This window comes from Dermacentor variabilis, chromosome 4 (assembly GCF_050947875.1).
Source record: "Dermacentor variabilis isolate Ectoservices chromosome 4, ASM5094787v1, whole genome shotgun sequence".
Lineage (NCBI taxonomy): Eukaryota > Metazoa > Arthropoda > Arachnida > Ixodida > Ixodidae > Dermacentor > Dermacentor variabilis.
Window position 1 is genome coordinate 15122688 of NC_134571.1, and position 22902 is coordinate 15145589.

General features: G+C 43.3%; 1 protein-coding gene across 3 annotated transcripts in view; it reads left to right on the forward strand.

Annotated features, from left to right (window-relative positions):
* Window positions 1-22902, forward strand: part of LOC142578708 (uncharacterized) — a 66119-nt gene that overhangs the window by 10002 nt on the left and 33215 nt on the right. For 2 of the 3 annotated variants that reach the window (XM_075688205.1, XM_075688206.1), the window contains exons 3-5: window positions 3058-3243; window positions 10896-10972; window positions 12772-12882. In XM_075688205.1, the coding sequence (XP_075544320.1) occupies window positions 3058-3243; window positions 10896-10972; window positions 12772-12882 (374 nt within the window). The remainder of the gene's footprint in view (window positions 1-3057; window positions 3244-10895; window positions 10973-12771; window positions 12883-22902) is intronic. The other variant, XM_075688207.1, reaches the window with a different exon arrangement.

Here is a 22902-nt window from a genome sequence, read left to right on the forward strand (position 1 = left end):
TGTTCTCATGCTTAAATTTCAGGAGATCACTCTCTGTGGCTTCATGCGTTGCACTGGAAGTTGCCCTCACAAACTTGAAGACGAGGGGAGGACTGTCCCACCCAAATCGCAGGCCCTGCTCTTTACAGATCATCGTTTTGGCACATAAGACCCTGCAATTAAATTTTTTTCTTTTCTGCCATGTATTACCCATTTGAACTGCAAAAATGGAATTCAGGGCAACACCAAATGGAGACTAAGTAATGTACACACACCAAATGGTCCCGGTACTGTAAGTGGTTGCTTCACAACGAATGAGCAATGCTTCTTATTTACGAGCAGTCACATGCTCTGCTTTGCTGCCAGTCAAAAGCGCATGTGTCCCCCTCCCTGTTGTCGTGCGCTTGGACACCCTGCAGCGAGCTCGCCGATGAGAGAGCACTGAGTACCATCAGTGAGTGCATGGAACCCAAACCCCTTAAGAAATAGAGGCGTAACATACAAAATTTTGAAAAAGAGCTATTGATCAAAAATGTGTCTGTTACACGTGAAGAAATATTAAGTTGACAGGACAAGCGAGTACCAGCTTCTAATGCCAACATGTTTCCCATAGAGAAGCATAGAGAGCGCACCTGCCACATGCCTTTGAGAGACGAGTCATCTGTTGGCACTCCTTGGCAGTCATCAATCTGTCATTGAATTCAGATTTCCTGTGAAACGCTGGTTGCTATAGCAACGGTAGATAAAACTTTTTCTGTCTTGAAGTTGCATTGTCCCGCTGATAGATGTCCGCTGCTGTTGGTACTTTATCTGGTTGATCGCACCTCATGAGTGTCCTCACCTAAAGAGTGTATATCTTACACCGTGGTCCTGACATATATAGTCGGACGGACAGAGAGACGCCGAAAAGTGCTCAGCTATTATCTCTTCAGCCATCGGCTCAGAAATGCACATGTGAACACCTTGTCATGCTTCATAAAATTGTTAGTTAATTTTGTTCACATCTACGTGCCTATATCTATTGCTACGAGCTCTGTGCTCAGAACCCGGCACACAGACTTGTTAAACATTCTCCCATTCTGGTTGCAACTGGAGTGCTTTAAATTTTCATTCCTTTCGTAAACACTTGATGTGTGATAATCTTGATGGATCTATTAAAAAGCTGTGTTGCTTTAGCGTAACTCAATTTTAGTATGAAGGAAAAACGACAGGTTACAGGATGAGCGCTCATCCTGTCACCTGTCCTTTTTCCTTCACACTCAAACTGAGTTACGCGAAAGCAAGACAAGAATCTGATGCACAAACCCGCCCATTCAGCAATACTTATTAAAAACTGAACACGGATCAGTTTTTTTCCAGGGAAGCAGATAGCATGCAATAAAAGTTCATTGAACACAAAGGTGGTCAAGCAGGTTAATCTCGGGTCTAACTTCTTCAAATATGTGTATTAGAAAGCAAACAGCATGTGGGAGTAAAACATCATTGTCACAAGTGCGAGAATAAGCATGTGAACACAATAAAGGCAGGACGCTAGTGAAGTTTGTGTGCCAGTCCCTGGCTTTTCTATCACTTATCCTCAGAGGCAAGCAAGAAAGTGGTAATGGTGCTTTCAGACAAATGAAATTTGCCTGGATGCTGTCTGTTACTGTCCTTGTTCATTTTGTCACTGTAACACAACACCATAGGCGAATACAGGTGACACGAGATAATTCAAATCTTTGTAACTTATATTTTGTTTCATTTATGTAAATTTCTGTATTTTAATGGGGCAACTGTTTTTTGAATGCACCTGGAAACCTTATTAAACCCAAGTAGCCAATTTGGATAATTGAACATTTTGTAGTGTCCTGTGCTGAGAAACACTGTTTAAAGAACATTGATGACACACAAATAGTCGAAACGTGTCCATGCTTGAAGTTAAGGCTGCCCAGTATGATGATGGGTGCCATTGTGAGGTGGCACCTCTGACCTGGATGCAAGTTTGCATCTGCAAGACGCAAGTTTGTTCTGATATCATGAACATGCATTATGTGGCAACTCTTCCTCCGGTCCCTCCCCTATAGCCTTGCAGTAGCCTTTCACTTACTTCTGTACATTGTCCTGCATGCGTGTCAGCCGATTGCGAAGGAATTTCGGAACACATACAAAGTTTAGCTTCTGATAGTGTAGATACAGAGCAGCCTTCGTCCAAAATTCTATGTTTGAAATAGCAGTAGCTGCATCACGAAAAAATTTCAAATAGCTGTTTTTGATATAAAACTTAAATACTTAAGTTGCAGTTTTGCCCATAATGTGAAGCAGGAAGGGGATAGCTGGCGCAGTATCACGTGCAGTAGGTCCTGCATTATCTCATGTTGCATTGGTTGGCATAAATATTTGCAGATGCATGTAACCAGTCGCCTTTCCGAAGAAAACTTTAGTCACTGGTGGCTTTAGTCTAAATCATCATTTCTCTAAGTGGTTCTGTCTGGCGGTGAAACAGAGAGGAATGACTCTTTCTTCCTCCTCTTTCCCACCCTTCCTTTCACTTCTTGCTGCAGGCTTTGGTTATATGCGGCGCTGGTTTATGGATAAGCTGGAAAACATGACGCCAGTCGATCATTTTAAAGAGCACTCAAGAGGCCATAGCACAGTATTGTCCAAGCACTGTATCCTTTTCTACAGCATAGGCAGAGTAGTTGAGAGGTAGGATCTTCGACTGACAATTAGTAGGTCCAGAAAAAGTCACAGGGCACTGTGACTTTTTCTCTTGAATATTATTCGTCTTTATATGTCCACAGTTAGCTGTCTATTATCCTTAGGAGCTTGACTTAATGAGTTCAAGGCAGTTAAACTTTGTGGAGTATTTTTCTGCCTTGTTCTGACTCAGGGAGCACTTGAGTGGATGTGCAGGTTGACAGGTAGCAAAATTCTGTTTAGCAAACACTGTTTATTTTTTATGTGCAGTACACAGTATTAAGTCTCAAAATGATGAAGCTTTGCGAATGTGCAGTATGCACAGCACATAATACTGCATTTGAGAATGATGAAGTTCTGCGAATGTGCCAGGTGTGTAATTATGGGCTCTTGTTTCCCTAGGTGCCGACTAGCACAGAACACTGTGATGATGGTGAGCTTCAAGTGCTCCTTTGTTTACTCGAGCAGCGGCTTTGCGCTCCAGCTCCACCTACGGATGAGCAGAACCAGCAGCTCTGGGAGACCCTGCGCTCTTTGGTGCCCAAGTATAAGGATCGCACAAGGCTCATGAGGCAGCGAATCACAGAAGTAAGAAAATTCAGGGAATTGTAGAATATGGCAGCATAACCCTTTCTGTAACCCTTTCTGTTTCATATCATATCATCAATGGATTGTCAACGTCTTACAGAATCCCAGTAGGCTACTTTTTCACCAAAGTGCTGACTGGTGCTCAACTCCATGAGCTGGTTCTCTTCATCGTGAGGAAAGTGGAAACTTGTGGGTTTCGCATCGCAAGGCTGGTTACTGACAATCACAAAGTAGATGTGCATGCATTTAAGCTCCTGGGATATGGCTGTCTGACTCATTGGGTCGAACATCCCTGTAACCCTGAGTGACCCCTTTTTCTTAGCTTTAATCTGTGCCATGTTCTGAAAAATGTGCGTTCCCAGTTCTTTGCCCATGACATTGGGCAAAAGGAGAAATATCATCTTCGCATTTCAAAGTTGTCTACGAGCTTCAGAAAGACTTGACAGTAAGACCAGTGGGTTATCTTAGTTGCAAGCATGTCTACCCAAACAATATTGAAAAGAGGAACATCAGAAGGGCCATGCAGGTGTTATCTTCTGCTGTAACTGCTGCCTTGGAGCACCTGAAAGAACAAGTGGGTCACACTTGCAGCGTATCATTTGCAAGCGCAGGCCCTAGTATTACATTCATAAAGTACTTTTATCCTTGGTTTGTTCATGACACAAGCAACACAACGCAGCACCTTTGTCAGGACTTCGCAGATGCCCGGCATTATGATGATGTTGATGATGATTGGTTCGAGTGGCTTGAAGCTACTATGCCAATGTACTTGGAGTTGAAAAAGAGATGTAGCCATCCAAAGGTGTTTTTGACCAAGGAAACACGTGAAGCATTTCTCATCACTACGTATTCAACTGTGGCATGCATAAAACACCTGCTGAGTGTTGAGAAGTTCTCGTTCGTGCTTACGTGCAAATTTTACAGTGACCCCATAGAATAATTCTTTGGAACATTGTGGATGTGCTCCGGTTGCAACGACACCTTGGATGTTCGTGCAGCCCTATCAGGACTTGAGAAACTGCTTAAAACAGGAGTTACTGCTTCTAATGCGCTTTTGAACATTGCTCATAGCGAGCCTACAGGAATGTTCACTGCACTGCTTCCAAAGACACTGGCAGAAAAGTGCAGCCGCAGTCACAAATTTTCAAAAACTGCAATGGCTGTTCTAGAATGACTGAACACTATGCTCCTGCCTCTGCACTTGCCCTCCCTTCAGATTTATGTGACAGTGTGTATGGGAGACTACATTGCTCATGTTATAACAGAGCAAATGAAGTGCGAGAATTGTATAGCTGTTTGCGCAAAGCCAGTAACAAGTCAGCCACTCCTGACATTCACTCGCAGCCAAGATCAAGGTGGATTGCTTTATCCTTCGTACCTGCTCCTATTTGTCCTTGACGCCCTGCGGACGTTTGCTGAACAGGTACTGAAGGAAGATTGTGCTCTTGAGAAACCCCTCACTAGCCTTGTTGAATGTGTAGTTCCTGCTCTCTGTGGGTCTCCACACCGTTAAAATGCATGGGCAGTGACAAGCCTCACTGGCTGAAACTCGTGGAACTGATTTCTGTACGGTTCCTGCGACCTCTTCTTTTGAACTACGCATTCTCTGTGACTGACAAGCACGATGCCTATAGGTACTTCGCAAAAATCCCCTTTTAAGGAAGTCTCTCAAGCTTTGAGACAACGGCAAATAATAAATGCTGCTGTCATTTCTTGCATGCACTGCGTGGGCAACCCCAGAAACGCATCTTCTGGCTTTTCCTTTAAACTGAAAGCAAGCACACACACTGCTGGGCAGCGTTGCATAACAACAATAGTTGCCATTTTCACTTCGCAAATCGTACAATAAAGAACAAACCACATATATGTGTATACCTCTGAGCTGTGAAATTAGTAATTAAAGAAATGCAGCCAACATGGAGAAACACGCATTCAGCCACTGCAGAGGAGAGGTACTGCGCACAAGCTGTGCATTTACATTTGCACAACCGTACAGCCAGTCGACTGCAGCGCCTCCACGCTTCACTAAGGGGAACTGCTTATATAGGTACTTTTCGCCCTAGGGGTGCCTAGGTTGTGCAAAGCGTACCCAGCCTCGTTGAGCCCCCTAGTCACCATCCCCAGAGAAACATTGCAGACGTCGCTTTCATGGCCCAGGCAACGCCTAGCAGTGTTTCGGAATCAAACAAAGCGATGCACATAGGAACAGCTTGTTTGTGTAAATAGAGTTGTGTGTGTGTGATGCGTTTGTGAGCACAAACAACACAACGATGAACGAAGCGATAAAAGGTGGAACAATGTCTTTAGGTGGAATAACGTGTTTCCGCAAATCGACTTGTGTGTGTATGACGCGTTTTTCACGCCTAGCGTTGTTTGTGATCAAACAAAGCGATACAAGGTGGAACAACGCATTTGTGTTAATCGACTTGTCTGTGTGATGCATTTTTGAGCCCTAACAGCACGACGAAATCCATGTTGAAGACTTGTTTTCTACTGTGGCCGTGCGGTCAATTCGGTTCTATACAGGTGCTGAACGGATGTTAGCTAGAGGAGAGCGCAATTGTGACGCGATCAACGACAGTGTGCACAACCGTTGTCGTACGTATGTTTCTGTCATGTGGCCAATGTTAAAATGACGATGGCATTTGTACTCCGACGATGAAGTGTTCAAACATCTTTGGTGAAAATACTGGGTGACAATATTTATTTATTTATTTATTTACAATACTGCCAGTCTCTACTGAGACCATAGCAGGAGGGCACTATATATATATATGTACATAAACAAAGAACACTGATAATGTTAAGTATCAATACATGTATAACGTCAGTTCTGCACCTTAAAACATAAACAATTTTCACTACAAAATGTATACACCAAACACAAGTAGATGCGAACTTTCAAAAAATAAGAAATGGCAATTGAGGTATTCTATGCTGCATACCCGACTACATACACAGGGCACAAGTACATGGTGGTTTGCACGATCAATAATAGCACTAGCAATTTTAACCTGCTAAACAATTTTTTCAATTTTTAATTCGAACTGAGACAGTGACTCTGTGTTAGTGGTGAGAGGTGATAACATATTCCATTCATGGATGGCAACCGGAAAAAAGGAATATTTAAACACATTATTATTACATTTATATTCTACTAAGGTGTTTGTGTGTTTGTTCCGGGTAGGTCGTGTTTGTGAATAAGAAATGTAATTTGAAATGTCAATTTTGAAATAATTATGGAGAAGTTGATGAAGAAATTTCAAACGTGCCTGTTTCGCTCGTGCTTCGAGCGTAAGGAGCCCAGAAATTGCTAGAAGGTTAGAGGGAGAGTCTTCACGTCTAAATTTGTTATGGATAAATCGAATGGCCTTCCTTTGTATTGTTTCTATTTTCTTTATGTTAGTTTGGGTATGAGGAAACCATACAGTGTTTCCGTATTCGAGGATCGGCCTAACGAATGTTTTGTATGCTAGGAGTTTTGTTGACAAGGGTGCGAGTTGAAGTGATCTGCGAAGGAAAAATAACTTTTGCATAGCAGATGAGGTAATGTGGTGAATATGCTCGTCCCACCTTAGGTCTGACGTTATTGTTAAGCCTAGATACCTGTTCAAACAAGGAAACTGGAGAAAGGTAAAAGGAAAGCTGACCGTTTTAAGAAATAACAGTAATTTGGAGAATTTGTAAGTGAGTGAGATATCGTTACCCAGTACCTTCACCAAAGATGTTGTGGGAAACAGTGCAAGGACACAGTATATTTGCAATAATTACAGTATTGGCCAGAACTGTGTGGAGGTACAGTGGCCAGCCAATTGCATCTCAGCTTTGTCATCTTCACATGGCTGGGCTTGCCACTCGAGCCCAGCCGTAGAAGAGCTCACTGTTTAGGTGGCCGTGGAATGCTGTACTCGTGATGACAGCAGTGGCCCATTGTTGTAGCGCTCGTCTGCCGGGCACTGAAGTATAAAGGAGGCACTAGCCTTTATTCTTGTGTGTATCGCGGTGCATAAAACTGTTGGTGACTGGCCACATGCCTTCATAACTGCGCAGTGGCCATCCATGATCGCATCAATGGTGGTTGCGGCTTCGTCGTCTGCAGCAGTTGCAGCAAACTGTAGTTTCACTTTGACTCGGTGCAGATGAAGAGCACCGGCTATATCGTGATGGACAGACGATTTGTTAGTGACAAGCTCACTGGCATAAAAATAATCGAGATGTGCATGGGTTATTGATAAACGTGTCTCAGACGACGCGCACCGCGGCCGCACTGCAAAGGAAGTCTCGAGTCCTTCGCCACTGCGAGCGCTGGTCGGTCATGAGATGACAGTAATTGCAGCGTCCACACTGCTCTTCTGCAAAATAGAAACAGGATTTACTGATTCATTCAGTAAATAAAAGCGTATTGATGTAGTAAGCATTGTTTATTGTTTTCTTGATACCCTCAATAATTTGACATTCGGTTAATGCGGACTTGTTTTTCGGTCCTGTAAAATTCGAATTTCAAAATAGAGTCGGCACTAATTCTAAGACCTCTTCTGATGAAATGTAGTAAGTGTTCCCCGTGTGATAAGCACTGAAAACTCATTCTTTATCAGCATACCTTGGTTGCGATAATGTCTTGCCTTGGCTCACAACAGTTGGACCCAGTTTGGACCTTGTGGGTTGCACGTCGCCATCAATTAGCCTGCTCAACACTACCATTGGCCCCAAATGTGTTGCACGCTGTGCTTAGCCTCTTTATAAAGGGGGGAAAGGGTCCCTTGGCGCTTTGTGGAGCTTAGCAGGGTTCCTTGGGACAAGCACACTTGAGAACCCCTGACCTAGAGCAAACAACCAGCTGTCTACGTTTCAGCTCGTCTTACTAAACCACTGTATATTGTATAGACTCATGTAAAGGCCACACTTTTCTTTTTTCACAATTTTGGTGTGGTGCCACCCTTACAGGGGACTGAACCATTTCTCCAAAATGATGCCTGTGCAGCTTTGACTTGTGCACACCCCTTGTGTACACCCCAGATCCCTGCATGTACCATTGCATCAAAGGTCAATGCGCAGCTCTCGTCATCTATTAGCGGCTTGCGAATGTACACAGCGAGCGAAAATACACTGATGCATGGTGCGGCATCTGGGTACTGAACGCGCTTGCATCTCCAGTGAAATTTCTTTCTCCAAATTATGGGCTACCAAGTAGGGTGTGCGGCCCTTACACGGGCACATGAGTATACGGTATTAATATCATTCCAGTTTGCCGTGCAGGTTCACTCAAAAATGTATTAAAGTGTATGAGCTGTGCTTTAAATATCAATATTTTCATCAGTGCTTTTGCTTTTGATTCAGTATCTTTGCATGCACAATCATCTACACAGCAGCTGAAGTGGACAAGTGCCTGAACCCCCTTTCCCCTCTCCCTGAAATCCCTTCGTGAGAATGCAGTTTTTTAAGCGATAGTTCAACCAACACCACACTGATGCATCTGATTCCACACTCCTGATAAATTTCACTTCAGTAATTTCATGCATTGTCTTGTTCTTGCGACATGCGAGTACAACACAATTGGAAAATGGTTGGTGTTCCCCATGTCTCTGTCTGTGTCTGCATTTTATGCGCTGCAAGGTTTTTGAACTATTATACGTAGTATCAGCATGTCCAGTGATCTGCGAAGTTGAAAGTGTCAGCATCAGCCAAGTTAAAGTTCTTTAAAAATGGCCTTGTCACCTTCTCCACTGGAACATCATGGGAGCATCAGGCAGCTGCCAATATAATTTTAAGATTCTACAACCTGCCTTCTGTATTTGCTTGCTTTGTGGTGCATTTGTTAACAGTAAAACTGCAATATTTGCAATTCTAGGACAGTAACTTACCAGGAGCAAGATAGCAAAGTGGGCAAGTTGGTTAGAATTTATCGCACGTTTTGTAACAGTGCGTAAGCAACATGGACAAAAGAAAGAAAAACACGACAGCATGGCGCTGACTCACAGATAGGAGTTGTGAGTTAGCATTATGTTTTTATGTTTTTCTTCATTTTTTCAGTGTTGCTTTAGTGCTGCTACAAAATATGCGATGAACAGTAACTTACTAGCTTAGCTTAACTTAGCAGTTCTGTTCTGCTGTTCTTTTGGAGAACCCAAATTAAGCAGGAAGTTTTGTTCAAGGGCCCCTTACCGGGTCTGGCCATTTTAAACAGACAAGTGCAGCGTGTGCGTCACGCACTGACGATCGTGTGTGCAAATTATTACAGTGCTGTGGATTGTGAAAACAGCTGAAATTTTAAACCAAATGCCACACATCCTCCATCTCACTGAAGTGCCGCTCCCAGCTAGAGAGCCGAGGTAATATGCACAAACGCTGGGATGCAAGTCACAGTCCTAGCAACATCACTCAACATGATACATTACTTCCTTAAATTGTCCAATGTGGAATGCGCAACGTCGCCACCAGATGTGCTCTGCGCAGCAACAAGAAATAAAAAAAGGAAAATGAGGCGGGGCTCGTCATGTGAGCCCGACGCAGTCTTGGCTCTGGTATGAGAAAAGGAGGGGAAGAGATGTTGTTTGCGGATGCTGTTAAAGGCAGACGGATAGAGCGTCTTTGTTGGCAGTCGCACTCGTCTCCTGGCAGTATGGTAATTGGACATTCAATTTCTTTTATCTCCTCCGATATAAACCGGTGTGAAAAATTCTTTTGGTAAAACGTCAACTGTATAACTAATATTACAATGACGCCTGGTGAGGGTCCCTTTAACTATCATTCAGGTAATAGGACCGTAATATCCCGAGAGATAGCCCACCTAAAATCTAGAGCAAATCAGGTTAAAAGGAGGAGTGGGCTAACTTTTGGTGTGCAGTCATGACAAGTTGGAAAAAAAACAACATTGTAGCCAAAGGTTGTGAAGCGTTGTTTATATGCCCTTGTTCAGTCTTCCTCAAAACCTTCAAAAGAACAGTCACTATCACTGTCAAATACAATGCCGAAGACCTCGTCATGCACATGGTCAGATGTGGTTGACAGGGAAGTGGGAGGAATTGCTGATGCCACTTGCTCATGGAGCTCGCTGTCTCCAGACCCATTGGGGTTGGTTGATATTCCACAGTACTTGAACAATCGGGCCACAACTTTCTTGGACACGGATGCCCAAGCCTTGGACATGAAGCTCACAACATCTTGCTGCGAGGGTTTCCTCAGATTGCCCTTGGGCACTGCTGCCCCTGTGCTGATGAAGCTGGCCTAAGTCTTGCAAAGGCTGTCTTTTAACGGCCTCGTCCAACTCGTGTCCGCAGGATGGAGTCTGCATTGACTCAAGCCAGCAATGACTCCCTGTCAACATTGTTCCTTATCTCTGGCAGTAGCTAACTGACCCAATTTTTGCTATCCTTCATGGATAGTGGGCTATCTTTTGTGTTTTAGAAAAAAAGCAGCAAATCAAGCCATAAACAGGCGTTTCTCTTTTTTGGGAAGGGGCAGGGGGGTGGAGGGCATTTTTCAGGATACTATTACGGTATATGTATGGGAGCTGACTGACCGCATACAGCCTGTGTATGGAAGTGATGATTACATGTTTAACTTTGCCAAGTGTGCAAGTTATTGGAGACACAAAACTCGTGTCATACCCTATTAAAAGCCTTTAACATCTCTTTTGCTTGCCTTTCTTGTAGCTTCAGCAGCGCCTAGAGGAGAACCAGCGAGAGTCACTCCACTGGCGAGAACACCACTTGGAAGAGCACAGGCAAAGGTGTGTAGATGTGTATGCTATATTTGTTAGTTATGTTTTTCTCTCATGGCCGAAGCATCACAGAAAGGAGCAGTGTTTTGCTGGAATAACCAAAATAAAATATAGCAGGAATTTTGTTGTTAGAAAATGAAGCAGGTCACTAACCATGGTCAAAATAAACATAAAATGATGTTTCGGGGTCCATACAGATCCCTTGTTCACAATGAAATGTAGGCTAAGCACAAGGTTCTTCAATAGCATTCAGCACATGATGCAAAGTTCGGGAGCATACGTGGTTGAGACATGCATCTACATCACATACCACTGCAGTGCTCAGCATCTGGCAGTTGGTCCATAAATTTGCGCAAAATTGGACTGCATCAATGGTCAGAATCTTTGGGCTAGAATTGCGAGCATAGGTGTGTTGCTTTCAAAAATGATGCTAGGGCTCTGTGAGCTTGACCATGTCTAGACACACAACCAGTTGTAAAAAGAATGTCGTAGACTGCTGTGCACTGTAGGAGGGGCAATCAAAGAATACTAAGTTGCTTAGTGTCTTTGTGGCACCACAGGATGCACTGAGTGCCTGCCCTTGTTGGTTCAACCGTTCAGCCTCCATGACATATCCTACACGAAACTTAAAGGGACTGACAACCAATTTTCATGGTGCCCATTTTTTTTCTAGTGCCATGGAAAGCTTACTGTCAGTGTCTAATCATGAAGCAGTAACGTGGAAAATGCTATGGAACATTTTTGCCAGAATTTTTTATCTGCACTGAGGATGTAGTCATTCAGTGGAAGCCGGCTGAAAACAATGATAGGTGAGCGCGATAGCAATCATATGCCGGCATTTGTGTGAGGTAGACAAGTGCGACCGTAGCTGTGAGGTATTATTTTGCTTATCAAGACAATGTTCCTGTGATTCATGTTTTCTGGTGTTATTTCTACAGTAATAGCTATGTGTTATTGTGGTTTCCTGTTGAACTGCTTTGGTCATTAATAAGTCTATAGGGTGTTTTAGCCAAGCCAACGTAAGTTCTCGAAAGCGAAGGGACAGTTCTACACGTGACATGCAGTTCAGTGTGCTCCCATAGCCATGCGTGTGCTAATGTTGTAGGGCTGGCACCTATTTACGGCACAACTAGTAAATGGCATTCTCACTGGCAGACCACGCAACTTTGGATACTTAGTCACAAACACACACATACAGCAGTATGTGCACCACCATGCATTGTGAGACACATGTGCCGCTCATTAGCGGGGAGTTTCTTTATTTCGTAATATGCATAGAATAAAGTACTAGCACCTAATAATACACCAACTGTAATTTTAAGCAATAAGTATGCTATGCCTAATTATAGTCGACTTACATACAGTAGTGTCATATATACTACATCAGAAGTAACAATATTTTACTGCCAAGCTGCACCACTTACTGGCTTTTGAAATTTTCTTTGCCAATTTAAAATTATAGTTCCTACTTAAATTATGGACACATTTTGCTCATTTACAAGCTGCACTGTTGGACAGACTTGCAAATAGCAGAGCCTGAACATACATAGGCCAAATTTTTTTCCTTTGTTTTCCTTGCAATGATTTCTTTTGCTTTGTTTTAGAAAGTGAAAAGTATTCGCTATTCAATCTTATAAGAAAAAAAAGCAGCGCTTCAACACCCTGACACAGCAGGCAATGCTGTGGATTTTCAGCCCTGCCTATTGGTTCCTTTGAGCATGCATATGGTGCAGTTCAGCGTTCTTGTCTGTGCTTCTGAACTCTTGTCAGTGCATTTCTGCAACTCGCCACTCCATTATTTCCCCTAGGTTGGATGCTGTGATAGAAGACTACGAGAGGCAACATGCGCTGGCCTTAGAGCGGGCAAGCAACGCAAGACAGCAAGCTGAAAGCTTACTGCTGCAGCTCGCAGATGCACAGTTGAGTTACGTTTCAATGTCTATTGTTGCTGTAGTTGTGTCAATGATCATCTCCTGTAGGAAGGCACAGTCATTCAGTAAATGCGTGCCTTTCAATTCCTCCAAGTTTATTGTTACGTTTGTGAGTTTGGGCTCTTTCTGTGATTTAACAAATTTTGGGTAAAGTATTACGAAGATAAATTTTGTTCCTGAAAAAGTATTAAAGGAGTTGAAAGTCGGGGCAGCGCAAGATTGCACAATATCCGTACATATGGAGAACAAGAAATCATGAGGGTGTGTGTGTGTCGTCCTCTTGTGGCAGAGCAGGGCGTCATAATGCCACAGGCATACTTGCTTTGAACGAGATTATTAAAACAAATTTCTGCAGCAGGCCATATTGGGAATAGCAAAGCCGCTGTGCTCTAAAAACGATGTGTTGCTTGTCAGTCTGCAGTTACAAGTTTGCTGCTGCTTGTGTGCCATGGCTAAGAAGAAATTAGTGAACTTCCGCTTATTTGACCTTGACGGGATTGATGAAATTGATCAAATCATCCAGCGGATCGTATTAATCAAGATGCAGTAAAAGCTCAAGAAAACACCACTTATTCGTTTGGTGATGTTTTACGAATTCTAACAGGCCCTTGAATTAAACGTTCGCCCTCTTCTATATGTCAAAAGTATAAAACTAATGTAGAAGTTAAATTAAAGGCCAAGTAGAAATCTAACACGCACCCGGTGTCCTAGCAAGAAAAATGGTCGAAATATGTGGCACAATGGCAGCCTGGTTCCTAAATTTAGCTTCGCCGCAATATACATGTGTTATGCGAATGCCGTGAAGGTAGTTTAGGTATTGTGTCCATTTGTACCGTGCAGGCCATCTTCAGCTCAACTTTCCTCAAAAAGAAGCGCATGTCAGAATTGGGTAACTATCGTAATCATACAATGTGAGCCACAGAAAATTTTTCTAGGGGAGACCGAAAATGGACATATTTGACCAGAGATGGCGTGTGTTCAACGCATTCATTGTATCCTAATTTTCGCCAACAGACGATGCCACTAAAGGGGTAGCAATGGGGTTAGAATTAGGGGCCAGGTGTGTGAGTTCATGCAGACTGGATAAGTTTGAATTATCCTGCAAAAGCGAATTTTAGAATAAAAATAACGAAAGTTTGAGCCCACAGAAATGCATGGGCCAGCCAGGACCTTCGTCCAGAATCGAATTAACGGAAGTTTAATACAGTGCGTATGTATCCCATAAAAGGCATGTGCCCAGGGCAAACATTGCAGAAATTCAAGCTCAAAAAAAAAAAATGCATGCTGTCTCTTTTGTGTTTGTGGGACATTTACAAATCTGAAAGTTTGCGGTTTATAAATATATACGGTTGGTTAATTCACTGGTTAGTACAGTCGATTTATGTTAATTCGACCCTGGCAGTATGGAAGAAATTCATTCCTGCTGGTTGAATTAAGATGTAGAACAAATGTCAAAAAACTTGGAAGACGCTTAAGCTTCACCTTCAAGAGTGGAACGCGATAGCATTATCGTACCTTGTTCACACCGCCCACTCATTCGCTTGGCATGCTCTTGAGTCACACAAAGACGAAACATGCCCCTGAGCAAGCGGAACGAACTAAAGAACTCTGTGTCTCGGAGGGAGAAACGATCTACGCGAGCCAAATGTGATCGGCACGGACAGCCGGGTCGCGATGTGCCATGAAGGCGGACGCGATCATGGGGCTGGCGCGTCGATGGATCGTCCTCTATCTCGCTTGGAAGCACCAGGCAGACGCATGACTCCTCGCCAGCAGCACTGCACACATCGGAGGAGACGCTTTCCCACCAGACGCGCTACGACGCAGCGATCACGTCAGAGGCGTCCCGCATCGGATGCTGCACCTAAGAATCGCGCTGTGAGCGCAAAGAGGAACCGCGTCGCCCAAACACGAGGGTTCGAGGGAAGCACGCTGGAAGTTGGAAGGAGAGAGAGTGAGAAAACTTATTAAATGCAAGGGTATTGGGGCATCCTTGCACCGGTCCCCACACGGCCCCAGTGCGCTCAAACGAGATGAAGGGGAGAAGCGGACGAGTGGTGCACCACCTGTCGGGGCAGTGCCGTACATTGCGAGGAGGGGGTCTTCTGTGTTTGCCGCAGGATGGCTCTGCGTGTGCGCCAAGCGCAGAAGAAATGTAGCGGAAACGTACTTTGCTATGCGTTTAACTGCGACTTCTGTAATTTACATGCTCATAATTACCTATATACACCGCAGTATAACTTTCTATGGCACGTTTCTAAAGAAACACCGCATTCACTAGAAGTGCTTTTGTCCCACTTTGAACCATCGAACTCATGGCTGTGTGGTAGCGTCTCCGTCTCACACTCCAGAGACTCTGGTTCGATTCCCACCCAGCCCATCTTGCAAGTTGTTTTATTTATAAATTGCTTACCGCCATTTTTCACTCACGGCCAATGCCGCGGACGCCGACGACACGGCTTTTCTACGACACGAGCTCCTTAATACTGTCACGTTAAAACATACCGCTAATTCATTTGGCTGTACATTTCCCTTATTCTAACATGCCCGAAATAAATTCGTGCGCACTGTCTATGTATCTGAAGTAAAAGAATAACATATAAACGACATCAAAGCTCCTAAACAAAGTACCAATTTAACACAGGTCTGGTTTTTAACAAGAAAAATGAGCAAGGGCCTAATCTGTTGCACACTGGCAGCCTTTCTAAAGTCAGCTTCGCCGCAATACACTGGTGTTTTGCAGTAAAGCATATGACCATAGCAAAGGCAGTTTTGGTATTTTATTTATTCATTTTCAATACTGCCAGTCTCTTTCTGAGACCATAGCAGGTGGGCGTGCAGATTGTACATGCAGGTATAATAATACATCAGCACCACACGGCGAAACAGAAACTTGAATCCAACGCAGTGACAGTCATCACAAAGGTATAAGAGCTAAAGGTATACACACTAGGTTTCCTTAATGATAATTAGGAATGAATGCCGAGCTGAAATTCTGTGAACACACTTGTAACACTTATAATGTATACACACTTATAATAGAAATATCATAACCTCAGATAACACAAAGTAACGAACAGCAAAAGATAACAGAAATTATACATGAAATACATACATAGGCAGATAACAGCAAACCTGAAAATACTCTGTTCTGAGCACTCACAACACATGCTTCCAATGATGGTGAAATGTCTCTAGGGCTGAGAGCATTAACAAATGATATTTTCTATTTTTGAGGCAAAGTCCAATAATGAATTCGCTTTAGTAACCAAGGGATCTAAACAATCCCATTTCCTGACAGCAAGTGGAAAAAAAGAGTGCTTGAAAGTGTCATTGTGATAAGAGTACTCCTTCAGTGTGTGTGAATATTTGTGCCGGGTTACAGGGGATTCTGATGGACGGATGTACAACGATGTGTCAATTTTATAATAGTTGTGAAGTAGCTGAAAAAGAAATTTCAGGCGCGCTTGTTTTGCTCTAATTGCCAGTGTTTGGAGGCCAGAGTTTAACATTTGTGGGAGAATCAGTACGCTTATATTTGCTGCAGATGAAGCTTGCAGCCTTCCTCTGTACATTTTCTTGTTTTTAATGTTAGTGACTGTATAAGGAAACCATACTGTGTTAGCGTATTCTAATACCAGCCTAACATATGTAGTAAATGCTAAAAGCTTGGGGGATTAAGGGGCCAGCCGGAGGCATCTGCGAAGATAAAACAGCTTGCGCAGAGCAACTTAAGTAATATTAGAAATGTGTGCATCCCATATGAGGTTTGAAGCAATCGTGACACCTAAATATTTTTGTTCATTCACTTTTTGAAGCCTAGTGCCTTTAATGCAGTAATTACATTCGACAGCTTCTTTCTTTCACGTTATCATCATACATATTGTTTTTTTATTGTGTCCGATTTCACTACGCAGACAATTTCCAGCCTGAAATTGCTTGAAAATTATCCTAGAGCAGGCCAAAATGGGCATTTTCAACAGCAGATGATGTGTGTTCAACACATGCACTGTTCCCTAAGCTCCAGCAAGACAGACGCTGCCACTAAAGGCATCGCTATTGGGGTCACCCCAGGGGTCCGGCGAGGGCCAATTTTAGAATTGAAATAATGCAAGTTTCAGCCCACAGAAATGCAAGGGTGCTGGCCAGGACCTTCAGTCGGGATCGAATAAACCGAAAAGCTAGATTAATCGGAGTCGAAATAATGGAAGTTTACTGTACAGGAAGAATACTTCTGGTGGCATCTTACATTGCATTAGAGCAGCCATTATACTATGCTCGCTTGCCAGCTCGTCTGAGTTGTTCTGCCGGTTGCACTGCTTGGTTCCCTGGGCCTTCTTCACGAAGATGTCCTCCCTGGCAAGCGCAACAAGCCGTAAATTTTGGGAGCCACCACAGAGTTCAGAGGAACTCCTCACAGAGGGAAGTTTGTTGTATTCTTTTTAATGCGGTAGCATTCTTAGGGTACTTCACGCACTTCCTGGGGGCTAACTGTCCATGTATGTTTGTATGATGTGTGTGTGTATGGTGTAGGTGTGTGCTCCTCTACAATATGAAAAAAAATCCTTTAGGCCATTTTCCCACCAACCTTGGTCACTCTAGACCATGGTCAGACACTTAGAGCATCGGGCTGTTATGCTGAGGGAACAGGGTCTGAAACCAACCGTCGCACCAGCTTGAGTCACTGAGTACTGGGCGATGTGTACATATGTTCAGTTCTTCAACAAACCTCATTCATGATGACACATAGTTCACTGCAGAGGTGGGATTGAGTATGTGCTGCTCTTCAATGAAACTCTTTCACGCCGACTTGGAGGACTGGGTGCATGCCAGCCAGTGTGTTCTGGTTTTCAATAAACCTCTTTGATGCCAACTTAGGTCACTGGGTATGTGTCATAAGGTGTGTACTGCTCTACAATGATAAAGAAAGATCCTTTAAATTTCTCTGATGCTGGGTGGAATCGAACCCACATCACATGGGTGTTGAAGGACAGCAACCCAAAGCTTTAGCAGGCTGCGCCACAAATGCACTAGGTGTATGGCACTTTTCAATGAACCTCTTTCATGCTTTAGTGAACTGTGCCATGAATGAACTGGGTATGTGCCTGCCCATCAACGAACCTCTTGCCAACTTGGGTCACTGTAGGCGCATCATCGGGTGTGCAGCAAGCGAGGGAACAATTCTCAGTGTTCGTAGGCACTGGCGCACCGTGCTTCTAGCCTCGGTGGCCATGCGCAGACTTCTTGGCAGTGCCACTAGATGGCGCAGCATATCCAGAAAGAAACGCAAGAGGAGCTTGGTGGCCAGAAGCCGAGATTAGGTTCGTGTGCAACACGGCGGCAACTACTGTGAACACTTTCAGGAAGTTTGTTGTTGTGCTTACTTGACGGAATGGCGAAAGCGCATTTGTAGGCAGAAAGAAACTGAATTCGTGCATCACAGCCTAATCTGATAGCGTTGCACAGTCAAAGGTCGCGGGTGCATATTTGTACTTTGTGGCGGTGCAATGCACATCATGCTACGTGATGAGTGAATGCGAAACACCTTTGCAGTGTTCACCATCGCGGTATTTCAAAGAGGTGGTATATCAGTGAAGCACAGCACAGGGCAAAATTAAATAAATTTGTCATACTGCTGGCATTGTGAAAAGCAGTGACATTAATTTTACTGCTAAAGTTCACATTTTTGGACTGCCCACGCCGTGATTATTCAGACATTGTTGCAATAAATTCGAAAAATCGGTTGCCGACTATTTTCATCATCAAGTTTGACACTCTGTATGTTAATTTCACATCCAGAGGCGAAAGTCCCGATAGAGAGACGAACTCACCGTGTGATGTAGGTGATTATGTTGCAAGCCAGCCTAGAAGCCTGGCAGAGCTGTTAGCAGCTGTGCTACTGCCCTCTCTCGACTGACATTTTGCTGCAATAAGGCGCATCAATAGGGCGGTTGGGGGAGGGGGACGGTCGGAAGTCCGTCTCTAGACTCCTGCCTATATATGAACATGAAAATGTCAATTTCGATACTGAATATCTCCAAACTGAAGTGTTCCTGATGAAGCAAAGAAAATGAAGCTGTCTTCGAATTCATCACTCAAGTTTTTAATGTAAACATCTATACCAAATTGCAAAATGAAAAAAGAAAAAGTATTTTGATTTGCCAGCTCTACTTGTTCGTAAAAGCTGTGTCTTCCAAAGCAGATAAACCATCTGTGTGAGCAACTATTTGCGTAGATAGCACTAGATATGCCAAATTTCTGAAACTCTAACTTGGGAGGACTTGTATAATCTGGAGATAAGTGTTGCAACAACAATGCAAAAAATATAAAAATAAAACATCATCAATTTCATTTACGGAGGTATCGAAGGATAATGTGCCTGTTACACTAGGCTCTGTTGTATAATCAACACACCTTTCTTCTTTTCTCAGAAAGGGGGTCCTGAACCACTATTTACCAAAGTCAAGAAATGCATTTGACGTTAAAACAGGCTATTTTAGAAGTACCTTGCATCAAAAAGTACTTCAGTGTGTTCATCAGAAGCGGAGTTATCGACAATGAAAGATCGCCTGTGATCTCTTTTGCAGTGCTCCCACTCCTTCTTCAATGCCTTCCATTGCGAAATCCTAAGGCAGGGTGGGGTGGTGCCCATAACGCTCCGCCTGCCGAACATCACCATGGCGCACAGTTCAAATTTGATTTTGGATGCTTACATAGACACCGCTACTTCCAATTTTGGCACCTACGACGTACCAAACTCGGAGGCTATCCCTCAGCTTACAGTTGAGCTAGTTCACAGTGTCTCATACCTTTGCTTTGCTACAGTGTACTAGGTAGCTCGCACCAAGAGACATGAGTAGCGCATTTCTTTTTGCACTTCTCTCCAGCAATCACACAATTTCTGAGGGTCGAACAAACTTCATTTTCACATTCACTCGTGCAAGTACGTTGGCAGCACGCACATTGGCTAAGCAATGGATGCTGCATTCCAAACTCTCGTTGAAAGTATTCTTAACGTAATGAGCTTTGATCATGATGGCTACGCACCTTGGGGATTCAATTCAGTTCAATTCTTTATTTGCAGGCATAGAACATACAGAAATACCAAAACTGGTGGGACCCATAGCCACAGGCTAGTTGTGGGTCCAATGAAAAATAAATAACAATTACAAGTACAAAGCAAGTTAGCTACATAAAGTGCATACACATATTTATTGTACACCATTATATTGTACAGGAGTACAAAAGGAAATGCGAAATAGGGAAAAGCATGTTATTAAACATTTCGAAGTAAACATGTAAAACGCTAGTTAAAAGGATTGCAGGCAAGTTCATGAAATATTATGAAGGTTCAAAATATACATGAATAATCGTGACAAAATCGAAATGCTATTTAAATCACATTTTTAGCAGGATTCAGCGCGTTACTAATAAAAGGACATTATGATTGTTCACATTAAAAAGCATTATTCAGGCTAAGCAAGTATTTTTTAAGCACGGATGAAAAATTAATTGCTTATTTTATTTCTGCTGGTAGTTTATTCCAAATTTTAGACCCTGAAAACTGTAGCAAACGTCCATAGATATTCTTAGTTGGAGGAAGATAAAAATTTTCATACGTTTGATCTCTAGTTGCACGAAAGGATGTGTAAAATATAGAAACATGAGAAGGCAGGTTGTGTTTAACAATATTGGAGACACACGGGGCAATTTTTAATTCGTGTATCTTATCATACGGCAAAACATTCATTCTATTAAACAAAGGCAGACTTGGTTCATTGTAACATGAATGGGTAATTATTCTCAGGGCGCATTTCTGAAGTTTGCGTACAGGTTGAAGATAAGTATTGTATGTTGTACCCCAATATTCGTTACAGTATGTGGTATGGCAATGGATCGAGATGATGACATACTTGTGAGTGCGTAGCATCCTGATGGGAGCTTTTTGTAAACTTCGCTTATTTGTTCTTGCCAGTCCAGATTGCTATCGAAAATCATGCAAAGATAAAGAAATTAGCTGATTTTGTCTAATGTAAAATCGTTTATTTGTAAATCTAGTGATTTAGCCGGCAATATATTATTATGCGTACAAAATACCACATATTTAGTCTTAACAATAATCATAAGTTTGTTCATTAAAAAGCATTCACTTGCTTTTTCCAACTCTTCTTTTGCTTTAGTTTCCAGATCACAAACGTTATCGGCTGTTATTACAATGCAAGTGTCGTCTGCGTACATAAGAACTTCACTTGTACCAATTATAAGTGGGAAGTCAATATATAATGAAAATAAAAGTGTCCCAAAGACAGATCTTTGAGGGACTTCAGCATATCCTTAGGTGATGATGTAACATTGTTCATTCTGACTACTTGCACTCGTTCATGAAGGTAGCCAGTAATAAGATCCAAGGAGCTACCTCGAAAACCATATTGCTGTAGTTTATGTAGAAATATGTTGTGATCAACTGTATCGAAAGCTTTTTTTAGATCCAGGAATATGACACACACAAGTATATTATTTTGCAAAGCTGCATTAATCATTTGAGCTAACGTGTTAACACTGCTGACGAAGTTGAATGATTCGAACGAAAGCCATATTGCTGTGGGCACATAACCTTGTACTTACCAATAAATTTGTGGAACCGATGGGTTAGGATTCTTTCAAATATGATATTAATGGTACTCAGCACAGATATTGGCCTGTAATTGCAAGGGTCATTTCGGTCTCCATCTTTGAAGATAGGGACCACCTTAGCAATCTTCAGCCGAGACAGATATCTAGAGCAGTTCACGGAGTGATTAAACAAGTGGCATAATACTGGTACTGATATATCTATATTATCATTTGAATCAAAATACTATCTAGTCCGGAGGCTTTAGAGGTTGACATCTTACTGACTGTTGCCATCACGACTACAAGTTCAATGGTATGCGTAACGAAAGTGTTTGGTACAGGACTGTGCAAGATAGATATTGTGACGCTCTTAGGTGCATAGTGGGTTCACGCCTCAACAAACAGTATGTGGGGGCACCGAAGAGTGGTGAACGAAGAAGACGACGGGTGGCTGGCTAGCTGAATCTCGACAGGCGCCCAGTTGATCAAGGCCATCGCATCTAACGCTACCCGGCTTCAAAGTAACGCCTTTTGTGGGAGTAACAGAGTGGTGGAGGTACGGGGTACGACACAACGTACCACGGAGTCGCAACATCTAGAACTTCGCCGGAGCCGTTGTCTTGCCGGTCTCTTGCCAACAACTTTCCCTATGGCTCAGGACGGAGGTGGACAAATACCAGCCCTAGTTTCAGCTGCTCAAAGGTCAGCGCCAGTTGGACCTTTGCAGCACTACATGGAACCGTGCTCGTTCGCGGGAAAAGTGGGCGAAGACGTCGACGAGTGGCTGACGCACTACGCAAGAGTGAGCTGCTACAACTGTTGGGATTCTGTCATTCAGCTTGAATATTGACACAACTATATTTTGCAGAACCATAATGCAGCGGGTATGCGCCAGTGGGGACGACGCTGAAGTAGCGCGGGTTTTTAGGTGAAGCGGGGAAAACAAAGAAGACGTTGTTGTTTTTCCCTTGGACGGCTGATAAAATGCGTTTCTTGGCTTTGCTGCTACGCATACTCGTCGATCCCACGTCGTTACACTGGTGGAGGTGCTGGGTATTCTTCATGCTTGGCACCCCTTCGCGGAGCCGACGATCGAGCCCGGAATCACCATCGCGCATCGAAACACCGGTCCACCGGTTCAGTCGTCGCCTGTTAGGCTTAGCGCCCGAGTCCAGTCCCCTGCAAGAAACATCGAGAAATTGTTTGCCTCCTACAAATAACATGGCCACTGCAGCTCCATCGCAAGTAACACTACAGAATCCTATGGTTCCGGAGAGCTTTCATGGTGATGCCTTTGAAGACGTCCAAGATTGGCTAGACCAGTTTGAGCGCGTCGCCCAGTATAACCATAAGACCAGCTCGGCGGACGAACTCTCGAGTGTCTATTTCTATTTG